The following is a 14,925-nucleotide window of genomic DNA, read 5'->3' as shown; positions in this document are numbered from 1 at the left end:
AATGTGCACTGCCTATATAAAAAAGTTATTGCTGCCTTAGTTACTCATGCAAACAGCTGATCAAAGTTACTGGATATTTAGACTCAGCTGACTGAAAACAACCAAACTTGACTGCAGTCAGCCCAGTCGAATCTAAACCTCACCATATATTGACCCTTATCATGAGGGAGAAATAGTCACCACAAGGTTTCCTGAAGAACACTGCCTTGATCTAGAAAATTCAAGAAGAGATGAGAAAATAACGTTGTTGAAACTTACCAATCAACAGAAGGGTACAAAGCCATTTCTAAGGCTCTAGGACTGTCCAACACCACAATATTCTCAGGAAAGGTCATCGTTCCAAATTTACTCCAACAGCACAACAATGACTCATTCAAAATGTCATAGCAGATCTCAGAAGAACACTCAAAAAATTGCAGGTGCCTCTGACCTCAGCTAAGGTCAGTGTTTATGGCTCCATGATCAGAATGAGACTGAGTGAAAATGTGTTTCATGGAAGGGCAGCAAGGCTGGTACCTCTGCTACCCAAGAGTAATTACCATTGCTTATCTTTCATTTGAAACAAAACACTGAGTGATTCTCAAGCCTTTTGAATTTATGTTTAATGGACAAAAAATAAAAAGTACATCTCTTTGGACAGTACCATGGCTTACTATCTCTGGAATAAAGCTAACATAGCATTTGACAGTAAGAACATCATGCCTTCAATAAAACACTACCATTGAGGTGGTAGAGTGATGGTGTGGGGAAACTTTGCTAACTCAGGACACAGAAGATTTGCCATGATTGAAAGAAGCATAAATACTGCACTTTACCAGAAAATTGTTAAGGGGAATGTCCAGTCACCTGACTGTGACCGGAATCTAACGACCCAAAGCAAAAAAGCAAGTCTACAACTGAATGGCTCAGAACAAACAAAACTAAACTGGCAGAGTGGCCTAGTCACAGGCTTGAATCTAAAAAAGATATGGTGGCATGACCTGAAACAGACCTACCAAAGTGGTTCTACAGAGAAAAGTAGGCTAAAACACCTCAACAGTGATATGAATGACTTATATCCAATTATACAAAATGTTCAGAAGCAATTATTATTGCTAAAGGTCCTGCAATCAATGGTGAAACTATGGAGATAATTACTTTCCGACACCAAACTTTGTTCCTTGAATAAAGTACTAAGGTGTTGTACCGTGTTAGCCATTATGAATGTAGGAAAAGTCAAGCAAAATGACACCTTTTATTGGCTAACTAAAAAGATAACAATATGCAAGCATTTGAGGCAACTCAGGCCTCTTCTTCAGGCAATATCTTGCCTGAAGAAGAGGCCTGAGTTGCCTCGAAAGCTTGCATATTGTCATCTTTTTAGTTAGCCAATAAAAGGTGTCATTTTGCTTGACTTTTCTCTCCTTGAATAAAGAAATTATCATTTAAAACTGCATTGTGTGCTCAATTAAGCTTCTTTTGTCTAATATTGCATTTTTTTGAAAGGTCTGATGCAACTCATTGTGTTAAATATGTAAGAAGGAAATATCTTTTCACAGCACCGCATGAACATAAATATTGTGTGGACAGTTAGCTAGTCACCAAGCTAATTAGAAAAAAGCTTGCTATACACAAAAAAGATGACTACTATTTTGAATGTATACTGGACAATTAACAGGGATTTCTATTTGTATTTATAAATGCAGCAGTTGGCAAAGTGGAAATTCTATTAAACATAACCTCTACTGACCGATACATACAAAATACTACAAAAGATACAAATATTGCAACACTGCTAATTTAATCAGTGTTTTACTGTTTTGAAGATGTTAGGAATTAAAGATGGTGGAAAACTCATAAAAAAGCTACAAAAGCAAAATGGATAGATACTTCTGGTGCCTGGAAGCAGTAAAGTTAATATTATTTTGTATTTGGTCTACCTCGGGGGTCAGCAACCAAATTAGAAGAGGAGCCTCTTTTGGAATTTTATAAAAAAAAACTTTTATATGATATCAACAACAAAGTTTAAAGATATTATTTTCAGTGTTTCATGGACTTTAAAATGACTGCAATGTTTGGTGAACTTTACAACAAAACCAAACTTTTTACAGCAGTAATCCTTTATAAATGTTTCAGTAGCATTTCCATTTTTTAGCACACCCTAAAAATTAAAAAAAATGAAATCTATCTCTGGTATTCCCTCAACTCTGTAAGAAAAGTTTCTGTTTTTAATCAACTTGGGGCAGCAGGTATGCAATTTTCTCATTGATGCAATTGTGCATTTATCTGGAAAAAAAATATAATATTAATGTTATGCTGATATATTGCATGCTGAAACATTGTGGTTGCCTAAAATTTAATGTGCCTGCTTGATCATGGCTGCAAATGTAAAATATATAATTTACTTGTTCAATGTGATTTTTGTGCCTGTACATCTTTGGATAGCTTCTTGCTGTCTAGACTGTACGAAAAACTTTGATTTTCAAGTAAGATTACAAACTTCCATTGATCAGATAGCATCAGAGTTTACTTTTGACACAGTTCATGCTTGAAAAAAACCTTTTCACAGAAATACGCCGACAAAAACAAACAGAACAGAACTCCAAACACATAACTCTTCATGTCAATATAACTATCAGGTAAAGCGACCCACACATCAAAGACAAGATGGTCCTGCTTTGTATGTTCATGCATGTCCTTCCAACAGTGGTTCTGCACTAAAGCATCTCGCAGTCTCCCCGAATTCTTTAAATCTGGATACCCAGGTGCTCCTGTTGATCTACCAGTTCAATTCAAATACCCATTTGACTAATTCCTAGGAATGCGTCAAACTACCAAGTGAATTCAAGATAAACGAAAATATAGATTTTTCTTTCCTGAATTCCAGAAATCATGGGGTGGAAGATTCCTTCATCATTACAATTGCTTCCTTCATTTTACTTGCATTGTGACATCTGAATGTTCACTAAACTGCTTCAGAGAAGGAAACTGGTTCAACACAGTACCATCAATATCTCTTTCAAACAACGTAAGTTTGCACTCAAATATATAACCTCTTCTAAAAGCAAAATAGTTCAGTTTCCCTTGAATTGCAGTTTCACATTAAGGCCATTTAAGGGTAAAGTTACATTGACCAACTTCTCTAGCCAACAAGGATCATCTAAATGAGTTGAGAGGTAAACCTACTTGTGTAGAAAAGCTTTAACATGCAATCTATGCAGTGTTATCTATCCACACTGCATGACTCATCACACGCTACAGAGAAATAGGGAGATGATTGCAAATCTTTTATTTGCTGACTGCTAATATTGTTGATCATTTTCACAGTCCTCTCTCTGATTGTCTTTGTGGAAAAAGCAGGTCCTTAATTTTCTTAATTATATTATTTTTCTCTGTGAAATTAGTAAATATGTTTCGCTACTTTGTTAAAAACACTCATTAACATATTAAGCAACAACAAAGGGCTTTCCATGTTTTATAATCTCCTAAGACACCATAAAATTGGCAGCAACCATGGATTTATCCAGTTTGACAGTTACCTCACTCTACTCAGCTTTTAGCTTCAACTCTTTCACTGCTGCTTTCCCAGCATCTCCAAAGGGATACATTTCAAAGAAAATTGAATGTTTTGTTGTGAAACGTCTTCAGTGATTGATTATTTATTGATTGAAAATTTCTCCTGGCATATTAAGCACATGGATAAACCTGACAAAGTAGCTGTGACTGCATGTGCTTCTGTCCATTCATCTCTAAATTCTCTTCATTCGTCTTTTATGTTCTGCTTAATTGGCATTCAGAGAACTCTTGTTTCAGCTGACTTGTGACACAATTCTGTTTTGATACAGTTTTACTGTTAGACTACTTTCCAAAATGTCTACACACGCTTAAAGTGGTACAGACTGGACCGAAATTATCCAGTTAAGCTGTTTTGTGTGAAAAATCTTCAATTTTCCAACTGCAAACTGTGTATTAAATGTAAATTATTTTGCTCAGTGTGACACCACATGTAGTGGCAAGGTGGCATCAGACTACACAGTGGGTGTCTTGTAGTTTGGGAAATACCAGGATCTGACTTGACAGAAGTCAAACATGGAGAGACAAACACAAAAAAGTGGTATTTTCCAAAAACAAAAGTGGGTTTTATTTACAGGTGCACAAAAACACAAAAATGTCCCAATCAAAAATAGTGAATAATATTTAGTGAATTTGCCAGTCCCAAAATGAAGACAAAAATGGATATACACAAAACGGTAGTCTTCCTAAAGAAAGAAAGCAGTCAGGAAGAAACTATTCACCACAAAGTTCAAAGAATCCCAAAAAATATTTACAAGGGGGAAAAAAGTGTAAATGCAAGAAAAACAAAGTGCACTGTAAACTCAAAATCTATAGAAATACTTACACCAAAACAATACAATAACTAGGAGCTATCTATACTTCTATACAAAAGAAAATATATAAAGTAAGACACATGCTGCTGTTTGGTATACTAGAAGAAATCACTATACCAGGGGGTGGGCAAAGTCATTCCTGGAAGGCCACAGTGGCTGCAGGTTTTTGTTCCAATCCAATTGCTTAATAAGAAGCACTTATTGCTCAACAAACACTTCTCCTTCATTTTATTTGTCTCACTCGTTAGGATTTTGAACCCTTATTGCTTATTTTTGTCTTAAACAGCTGTATTCTCAGTTTTTAATTACCCCTTATTAGCAATAGGATGCAAATGATAAAAGAAACCAGCTTTTCTCCATTAATCTTGTTTCCATTCACACCTGTGTGTATTTATCATGCACTATTTGGTTCGATTAAATACTTGGAAGGAAAGTGAAGACAAAAAAGTAAAGGACTGAGAATTACTCTTCTGTTTCTGACTTCAAATCATTTGGATGATATCCTTAGAAAGGAAAAAAAATCTAGGATATGAGAATGACCTGACATGGCAGAGTTAAAGCACTAGCAAGGAATGAAATTAAATTATTGGCAAAAATAACTTTCTAATTAAATGGCTGGGTTGTAACAAAAACCTGCAGCCACTGTGGCTCTCTAGGACTGACTTTGCCCACCCCTGTGCTATACCAACCACACCACTGAGTCAAAAGATTACTCCTAAACACAGGATATGCCACATATACTCGGGGAACAAATCTTACAGCCAATCCTGTGACACACTTCTCCTTTATACCAACTGTGACTGACGCAGGTACATACTGTACCGGTGCTACACTCAATCACTGCAAGGTGCGAGTGAGTATAAGTGAGAGCTTGAGCGCATCCTGACACGCTCCCTTCACACAAGTCGATGCGTTCTACAAAATAAGTTACTTTTTCTTTGTAACCTTAACTCTGGACTTTCTCTTGGGGATCCCCTTCTCACACAAACGCATGCATGCACAAGATTAACTAAACTAAAACTCTCCGCACTGTTCTCATTATCCACAGCAGGGACTAGGGAGACACTCGCCTTTATGATGGGCTATGCGCAGTGTCCTCCAGCAGGCCTGACCTGAAGGTGTGCCCAACCCATTATCGGCGTCCCGCTGCATGAACCTGCCGAAGCCAAAGTTAAAATCCTCATGAAAGCGCCCCTGCACTTTCATGATTTAAACAGGTAAGTGCTTTAACTTTTTATTTTGTGTAAGTTGTCTTTATAGTATTCTTAGACCTTTTTTTCTTTAAAGTGGTAATGCCTGGCAGAAAGAAGGTGACCACACTCAGACGAACCAGGATAAACTGAATTTGCAGGACCTTTTATTACAGACATGGCAAGCATGCTTTTGTATAGTACTAGTAATTAATGCACTTGATCTAGTAACTTTCTTTTTCAATTACTTTATGACCTTGGAATGGAAAATAAGCACAGATGCCAAAGAACCTATTTTAATTAATTTATAACCTGCGAATGGATGAATGCCGTAGGACTACGAATTACCAAATTAGTTTATAGCTTGAGAGAAAGGAAGGAATGCAAAGGTACTTAAAAGATAAAACACCGATCAGAGCCTTTTGTCAACAGGACAAGGCAGGCAATCAAATGTGTAATGTGCATTTTAACATAAATGCAACTCGTCTGATGGACCAGAAGGGCAACGTCAGAGATCAATAGATGTGAGATCATCTGATTTGGACTGTAATCTTCTTATATAATACGCTTCCGGGGCTGTCTGTTTGTCTGTCCAGGATTTTTAATCATCTGTAGCTTGCAAACCATTTGACCTATTGACCTGAAATTTGGTACAAATAAATATACTACATGACATCTACTATCCACTTTCGAGGTGATGATTGACCTCCAAGGTCAAAGGTCAACCCAGGAAGTTCAAGCTCAAGAATCAAATAACCTGTAGCCAGAAATTTGGTAAACATATTCTACGCTGAAACTCTGCACAACAGCTTTATATTAAAAGCGAAGAGTTTTGGAATTATTACTCTATTTTTATTTTGTTTTATTGTAGAATCAACTCTTGGCAGCGGGCAGTAGGGCGGCCGTGCGGTGCATGTGTAGGGGCGCTGTTCTCATCCCTACCACCTTCGCCATTACTTCCCCTACCTCACAAAGCAGCAAGTGCATCAACCTCTGAGCAAACGAATGCTAAACGTACAGAGGAAGAAAGTCAACTACAGTGATCCCTCGCTATATCGCGCTTCGCAGCTTCACTCTATCACGGATTTTATATGTAAGCATATTTAAATATATATCGCGGATTTTTCGCTGCTTCGCGGGTTTCTGCGGACAATGGGTCTTTTAATTTCTGGTACATGCTTCCTCAGTTGGTTTGCCCAGTTGATTTCATACAAGGGACGCTATTGGCAGATGGCTGAGAAGCTACCCAGCTTATTTTTCTCTCTCTCTCGCGCTGACTTTTTCTGATCCTGACGTAGGGGGATTGAGCAGGGGGGCTGTTCGCACACCTAGACGATACGGACGCTCGTCTAAAAATGCTGAAAGATTATCCTCACGTTGGCTACCTTCTGTGCAGCTGCTTCGTGAAGTGACATGCTGCACAGTGCTTCGCATACTTAAAAGCACGAAGGGCACGTATTGATTTTTTTATCTGTCTCTCTCTATCTCTCTCTCTCTCTGCTCCTGACGGAGGGGGTGTGAGCTGCCGCCTTCAACAGCTTTGTGCTGCGGTGCTTCGCATACTTAAAAGCCAAACAGCCCTATTGATTTGTTTGCTCCTTTGAAGAGGAAGATATGTTTGCATTCTTTTAATTGTGAGACTGAACTGTCATCTCTGTCTTGTCATGGAGCACAGTTTAAACTTTTGAAAAAGAGACAAATGTTTGTTTGCAGTGTTTGAATAACGTTCCTGTCTCTCTACAACCTCCTGTGTTTCTGCGCAAATCTGTGACCCAAGCATGACAATATAAAAATAACCATATAAACATATGGTTTCTACTTCGCGGATTTTCTTATTTCGCGGGTGGCTCTGGAATGCAACCCCCGTGATGGAGGAGGGATTACTGTATATTTACTGCATATTACTGTGCAGTGCGCCATTACTTGTCTACTAATAATACAGATTGCTAATCCAAAAGCCACCCAGGACATTAACCCCTTTGACAATTCTGATTTTCAGTAAGCTTTTCTAAGACTTTTTATATCCAGATTCTGCTACCTATTTAATTTTATATTTACTTTTCTTCTAATTAGTATGTTTATACATTAATAAATTCATGGCTTTTTATATGTTTTACACTTTGACTTTTATGTGTGAATGAAATATTAAAAGGGTACAAAGTGCGAGTTAGATGACTTTTTTCTCATTCATAGGGTTTATCAAGGCTATTGAGGTTGCTCAACAATACTAACCACAGTTGTTTTAATTAAGTTTCATATAACCAAAATAGTTGCTCTTTTACGCATGTTGCGATGACACCTGCATATTTATCAGAGCTGGTAATAGTGAATCCCTATGTGTATGTGTGTATATCTGTGTATGTGTTAATGTTCAAGTAGATGAACCCAATAAAAGTTCCTGGTAAAACTTCAAGATAATAAGCTAAATTAAAAAGATGAACATCATAAGCCACCATTAATCAATACATGACAACAGCAGAAGCCTCTTCAGATTTTTTTGAAGTGCTATGAAGGCTCCGCAATGTACTCACTGAATCACTACAAGCAGCATACACTAAGTCTGGTTCAGAGCCACAAACAGACAGCCAAAGTGCTGCTGCATGCAGTTCAAAGCCCATGGGTTCCTGAACCCCTGTCTAGTTGAACAATATATTGAAAACAAATAGAGACAAATGGAAGCTCGTAAACAATGTAGATATTACATGAAGGTGAAATTCTACATTTGTTTCTTAGTGATAAGGAAGCAAAGGGCAAGAAGCAGTATACTGAAAACCTTTTTTTCCTTCAAAGACAGGGCTCACCTTGAGTGGTAAAAAGGAGAGTGCATGCTCAATCAAAAGCCTCATTAATCTTTTAGAGTAGAAAATAAATTCATCCCGATTTGTGTCCTTATTCCTGTGAGAAAAACAAATAATGATTTGTTACATAAAGCATGGCACTTTGTATGTCGATTATAAAATAATTACAACATTAGCCTAGGAACTCGGAGTTGAGTTAGGTTTAAGAAATATTTATAGACATCTCAGGCTCAGGTAGTGGCTGTTGAATTCTTGGCAGAAGCTTTATAACAGTTCAAGGACATTTTTCTACATTAATGAAATACTTCAGGATAATGGTCAGTAAATAAGACAGTAAATGAAAAGGTAAACTTTTTTCCTAATATTAAAACTGATAAAAAAGTTTGGATTATGATAGTGTATCAATGCCTTTGAAAAAACATTTCACATTTAAACTGTATTCTACCATATTCAATAAACTGAATATATTTTTGTGAAACAGGACCACTGTCATAAGCACTTGTATGTGTTTTATCAGTGGACATTACAAAGAGTGGTGAACATTTTCCTCAGCTCTGTAGGCTTCATTAATATTCTGCAGTATAAATCAGCAAAGAAACTTCAGCTATGAAGTAGTACAGTATACATGAGAAGATACAGTACACTGGCACCCATTTAAAGAAAATTATTATTTACAAGTGCATTAAATGTGAAAACTCAAAACTTAACCAACTCAAGCTCAAAATGACTTAGGAGAACAAACAATTTCAGACATAAGGTTTGGAAATTAATTAAGTAAATAAAAATATGTATAACGTTTGAAAGGTATAGTGAAGCTGGTGAAAGAAAAGTGTACAGTAAGCTTAGGGTGGCAGAAGTTGGTTTATAGTAGCTCATTGAAGGCAAACTTTAATAACAGAAAGAAAAGGAAGGTAAGATATGGAAGACTAATGAGAGAAAGGTGGTATTAAAGAAGAAACAAATATGTGGAGCCAGTGGGAAAATAAGGGAAACATTGGTTGCTGAGTTATACGATCAGTGTGGGAGCATAAGATTTGGTGAGAAAGCAAAAAAGGGAGGAGTAGTGGTGAAATGAAAGTGTGCAAGAGGCAAAAATAAGAAAGAAAAAAAGAGGGAAAGAAGTAGGATCTGAAAGGGTTGTTAGGTAATACGGAAGAGTATAAAGCAGCTAAAAGAAAGGCAAAAGGACCAATCAAAGGGCAAACGGGAAATGGGGACAGGAAAAGCAGTAGCCCCAGATGGACATGATCAAAATAGTGACAGTCAACGGAGTATAATTATTGACCAGATAGTGTTGCAATCAGTATGGACAAGAAACAGATAAGAGAATTAACGATAAAGGAAACATTAATGATTGTGTCAAATATAGGGGATTCACGGGAGTAATGTATGACATGGATAGAAGAATTAGTTTGAAAAAGCACCACCACAATATGCTCAGACTTAATCCAATTAAGAGCAGCAGGGGGAAGAAGCCTATACCAGCAGTACTGAGTGCTTAGCAGAGACCAGGCCTGGACAGGGTGCCAGTCAATGGCAGGGCCAATTCCAAATTGGCTCTAACATGCATCCCTTTTGGGAACCCCTATACAAACTCTTTATTCCTTATTTTCTACTTCACAAATAGGAGGGATAGAGAGAGAGAGAGAGAGACTTGATTACAAAAAAGAATTTAGTATATAAAAATTCAGTCAGACAAGCAGCATTTCATATATACCTGTATTATAAATTCTAAAATCACAGACTAGAAACATAATGCAAAAATGTGCTATGCAAATTTGATAAACAGAGTTAAGCAACTTTTTACTGTTGCAGGAATGTTAATTATCAGTAAATTATTATGTGAATTAAACAAATCTACTAAACAATAATGGTTCTAATACATACCTGATTATGGTGTGCATACCCCGCACCTGTGGTGTGCTCTCCATCACACTAAGCATTGTTGGCAGGGGCTGTCCTTGATGGGCAGAAGCCAGGGCTGATCTGTACAAGAAAAAGGGGTGTAGGATGGAGAGAAACATAAAAAGACTTGCTTTGAAGTAAGAAAACACAAAAACAATTTCAAAGCAAACTCACTGCAAGAACGTAAGCCAAATAAATAACTATACATATATAGTTACAGCACATAACTATATATATATATTTATATACACACAAATATATACAGTACATGTACTTTATGGGAGATGGGACTAGATGTTAATCAATTTAAAAGTAATCTAAACCTTTCTGTAGAAGTAATGGAATCAGATTGGATGTTTTATTAAAATTGTTTTCAACCACCTAAAGAAAGCAGCAAACAGAAAAAGAAAGACCCAGAATGACAACTTTGGACAACAACCAAATCTTGTTTTATCCTGAGTTTCTCATAAATTAATATGAAAGGTATCAATTGCTGAATTTTTATTTACGAAAATAAGGCACAAAAATTATAAGGACAAAATTTTCTACTATCATTATTATGCCAGGGCAGCATGGTGGCGCAGTGGGTAGCGCTGCTGCCTCGCAGTTGGGAGATCTGGTGACCTGGGTTCGATTCCAGGGTCCTCCCTGCGTGGAGTTTGCATGTTCTCCCCGTGTCTGCGTGGGTTTCCTCCGGGCGCTCCACAGTCCAAAGACATGCAGGTTAGGTGGATTGGCGATTCTAAATTGGCCCTAGTGTGTGCTTGGTGTGTGGGTGTGTTTGTGTGTGTCCTGCGGTGGGTTGGCACCCTGCCCTGGATTGTTTCCTACCTTGTGCCCTGTGTTGGCTGGGATTGGCTCCAGCAGACCCCCGTGACCCTGTGTTCGGATTCAGCGGGTTGGAAAATGGATGGATGGATTATTATGCCAACCTTTTCTGTGGAAGTTAATAGTCTGCACAACTTGGGCAACACATTTGTTACAATCTAGACATACTGCCATGACTCACAATAATTATAAAAACATTTATTTTTTATTTACAGAACATTCACGAACAACGTGTGCTACAATAGATTCTTTCAATAATACCAATTAAGCATTTTTTTAAAAAAAAAATACATTTTAGTAAGAAGTAAATACCTATGCAGAACCACAAGACAGAAGCACTCTGTGCAAGGGCATTTTTAATTAAGTCTTCTTTTTCATTTTGTTTTCTATTGGTTTATTAACACAAAATCGAAAAAAAGGCAATAAACACAATATTATGAATTGGTCGGAGATCTTTATTTAAAAAAAAAAAAAAAAAAACTACAGGGTCACAGGGGTCTGCTGGAGCCAATCCCAGCCAACACAGGGCGCAAGGCAGGAAACAAACCCTGGGCAGGGCACCAGCCCACCGCAGGGCACACGCACACACACACACACACACACAGCAAGCACACACTAGGGACAATTTAGGATCGCCAATGCACCTAACCTGCATGTCTTTGGACTGTGGGAGGAAACCGACGCAGACATTGGGAGAACATGCAAACTCCATGCAGGGAGGACCCGGGAAGCGAACCCAGGTCTCCTTACTGCGAGGCAGCAGCGCTACCCACTGCACCACCGTGCCGCCCTATCTTAAATATAACTTTATTAAATACTAAAATGTTTTTTATATGGATTAGATATCGGCATTTGTACAGGTATGTGTAAGTATATTTAAAAAGTTGTTTATGATAAAATGTGGTAAGAATCTGTGCTTCAATATTAGTCTTTTAATGCATCACTAACCAGACTGCCACCATCCATTTAACTCTGTCTTTAAAACTTACTGTAGTGTGGGATCCAAAGTAGTCTAGGGTCTCTTCCAGATAAAGAGGAATATATGTGCAAAAGTGGCCTCAAAATCTGAGAAAAGGCAAAGTCCTTAAAACTCAAAACAGTTAAAAAGAAACCCAAAACCAAATCAAAAGGGAGCCCCGGACTCAAAATTTTGAGTTCCAATGTAGCCTCGTGTCTCTTCCTGACAAAGGGGGATATGGGTTCCAAAATCTGTTGAGACTGGACCAGGGTTGTGGAATTATATAAAGAACGAACAAACACACACACAGCTTTATATATTGGCTTTGAGATTTTGCATTATCCTCTCCGTTTTACTTTTGGTATTAATACACTACTACTTTGGTACTCCTTTTTAGCTGGCTTGTACCTTTCATATCTGTTCTGACATGCCAACTGAAAATGCTTTTACAAACAAAAAAATTAAGCCAATTAATATAGCCAAATTGAAGTGTCAAATATGTGCGTGTAACAGACTAAATCATTTGCTTCATTTTTATTTAAAATTAATTTATTGCTAAGAATAGTTCAGGATCTTTCAGTAAAGCTTAAAAAAATTACAGTATGTGTGTATTGTGGACTTCTGATAGAAAACATAATTATTACTCTATGCAATGCAAAAAACTGCTGCTTTCTGTTTATTGTTTCTGTTTGAGTACTTAGGTTACCTACATTTATTTTGTCATGAATATGAATTTATGCCAACAAGATCTTAAAATGGAAAACTGATTTTTGAATTTTACATTAAGTCCACTTGCTGGATGTTTTGTTTATGCAGATCAAATTCCCCGTTTCCAGCACAGAATACATGTTTAGACTAGTGTCTCAAAAGTCGACAAAACATACATTTTATAATTTAATAAAGGAAAATGATAAAGACTACATTTAAAACATAATTAATTAAGTAAGCAATTTCATTTTATAAACTTGTTATACTTTGCTTCCAATTTAATTGTTTACCAATGCAAACAGAATGACTAATCATATATATCTAACAACAAGAACACACCATAAAGATGAAGCAAATAATTATTTAAGTTACTTATACGATTAATTAAAGATGTAATCAGTTGTCAAAAATTGTCATTCGCAGAAAATAGGTAAGATCTGGGTGGCAAAGACCTAATATAAAATATAGCAGCAGGTTTTACGCCATGCTTGGCTTTGCAAAACAATGAAATATGAATGACTCCCAACGAAGAACTTTTACTTTAATAACAGTTTTTACAAAAGTACCAAGACATGGTGGCACTTTGACTATTGTACATCACGCTAAGAAAATCATTTCTTAATGGTATAGTGGGTTCTGAAGGAAGTAAATAAGTTAAGAGGCCAAATCTAAAATTAAATTGTATTTTGAAAAATATTTTGCAGGACAGCCAACTCAAACCTAAAAGAAACAGGCAAATGAGAACCAACTTTTTTGGGAAATCAAATTTACAAATGCAAAGAAAGTTAAAAATACTACAAGTGTCTATAGTGATTATACAGTACTTTAAAGCTAATAAATACATTTAAAAACTGAAAATAACTGGCTATTTTTTTGCAATGAGTTGCTAAAATGTAAAAAAGAATGAAAAATAAAAAAACAACTCTTTTCAGTTCAATTCCTATCTGATAGTGCTGTAATCCACAAAAAAGCAAGTTATTATCTAAATATCTGGTGAGGAAAGCCAAAGCGCAGGGAACCAGGTAAACAACAACAAAAAAAAAGCAAGCCAAGCAGCAAAAAAATAAGGGAAAATTAGAGATCCTGGATGATTACTTGCACAAATCAAGCTGTAAAAAAAAAAAAAAAAAAAAAAAAAAAAAAAGATGCATGAGTTTATCCTCACATATCCCAGCGTAGTTTCCTCTGTTGAAGTAGACAATTATTCAATGCAGGACATTTGATGTAATATACAAAGACAGAAAAAAGAAACAGTTGAATTAGACGGCAGCACAAAGAAGAGCATACAGTAGATCTGACAGAAAGCTAAGAAAGGGGTGGGATGCAGCAGAGTCTCCAAATCTCAAAGCCTTCCTTCAGTTTCAAACTGAAAGAAGAATTTAATCTTTGAACCCTCTTTGCCAGGGAGTTATTTTGATGGTATGAAACTCTCAGCTGTGTGCGCTTAACTTTCCATGATCTTAAAACGCCTGAATTTATAATTAATTATCAGATGAAACATAACATGTTCCTGTAAAACATGTACATAGTGATCAGTGCATGAAGGTTTGTGTTTTCATATAAATAGATGATTAATTAATGCTTTACTGTTTAGATTTATAGAAGGATTGAACATTTTAGCTAAAAGTTCAAATGCTATACAGTACATGTCATTCTAATTAAATTTGGTCTTTTTATTGCTGGTTGTTCCTTTGTCCAGGGTAATTAATACTGATTTCTACAAATTACTTTGTCCTGTGTGTACAGTTTTCAGTTAAATAAAATACCATAAATGTAAAAAATTGAATAATGGCATTTTTAATCCGGTAATTAGTCATACTCTTCCTAAAATCTGGTACAGAAATACATAAGTTACTATATTATATATAGTGTTATGAACAATATATTTTTCCCAGTTTTAAAGAAGCAGGTAAGAAAACATAAAACAGCATTTGAGAGGAAATATATACTATCAAAATAACATCAGCCTGATGTCAGCAATAGCCATAACCAATTGTTTCTATTTATGAAAAGGAGAGATTCAAAACTGAAAGCACTTAATGACTTCACTTTATATTCCTACATAAGCATTTAATTAATGTTTAGTTTTTCAGATTTATAGTTTACATATATTACTACTGCACAGAATATTAGTTTGCCCACGGAAGGTACTGCTGGGGTCTCAAACTTAG

At 36.4% G+C, this 14,925-nt stretch overlaps 3 protein-coding genes across 9 annotated transcripts in view; 1 reads left to right on the top strand and 2 right to left on the bottom strand.

The window, feature by feature from the left end:
* si:ch211-243j20.2 (uridine-cytidine kinase-like 1) overlaps positions 1-14,925 on the bottom strand; it is a 242,853-nt gene that overhangs the window by 15,508 nt on the left and 212,420 nt on the right. For 2 of the 6 annotated variants that reach the window (XM_051925489.1, XM_051925488.1), the window contains exons 8-10: positions 13,920-13,939; positions 10,243-10,341; positions 8,359-8,452 (exon numbers count right to left, since the gene is read on the bottom strand). The exons of 3 other annotated variants lie outside the window; for them this stretch is intronic. In XM_051925489.1, the coding sequence (XP_051781449.1) occupies positions 8,359-8,452; positions 10,243-10,341; positions 13,920-13,939 (213 nt within the window). The remainder of the gene's footprint in view (positions 1-8,358; positions 8,453-10,242; positions 10,342-13,919; positions 13,940-14,925) is intronic. One more of the 6 variants, XM_028796788.2, reaches the window with a different exon arrangement.
* The window catches only part of mpv17 (mitochondrial inner membrane protein MPV17), a 309,255-nt gene that overhangs the window by 155,504 nt on the left and 138,826 nt on the right, over positions 1-14,925 (bottom strand). The window lies entirely within an intron of this gene.
* The window catches only part of LOC127527285 (uncharacterized), a 193,446-nt gene that overhangs the window by 76,171 nt on the left and 102,350 nt on the right, over positions 1-14,925 (top strand). The window lies entirely within an intron of this gene.

This window comes from Erpetoichthys calabaricus, chromosome 3, assembly GCF_900747795.2.
Source record: "Erpetoichthys calabaricus chromosome 3, fErpCal1.3, whole genome shotgun sequence".
NCBI classification, from domain to species: domain Eukaryota; kingdom Metazoa; phylum Chordata; class Cladistia; order Polypteriformes; family Polypteridae; genus Erpetoichthys; species Erpetoichthys calabaricus.
This window is presented reverse-complemented; position numbering and strand designations above follow the sequence as displayed.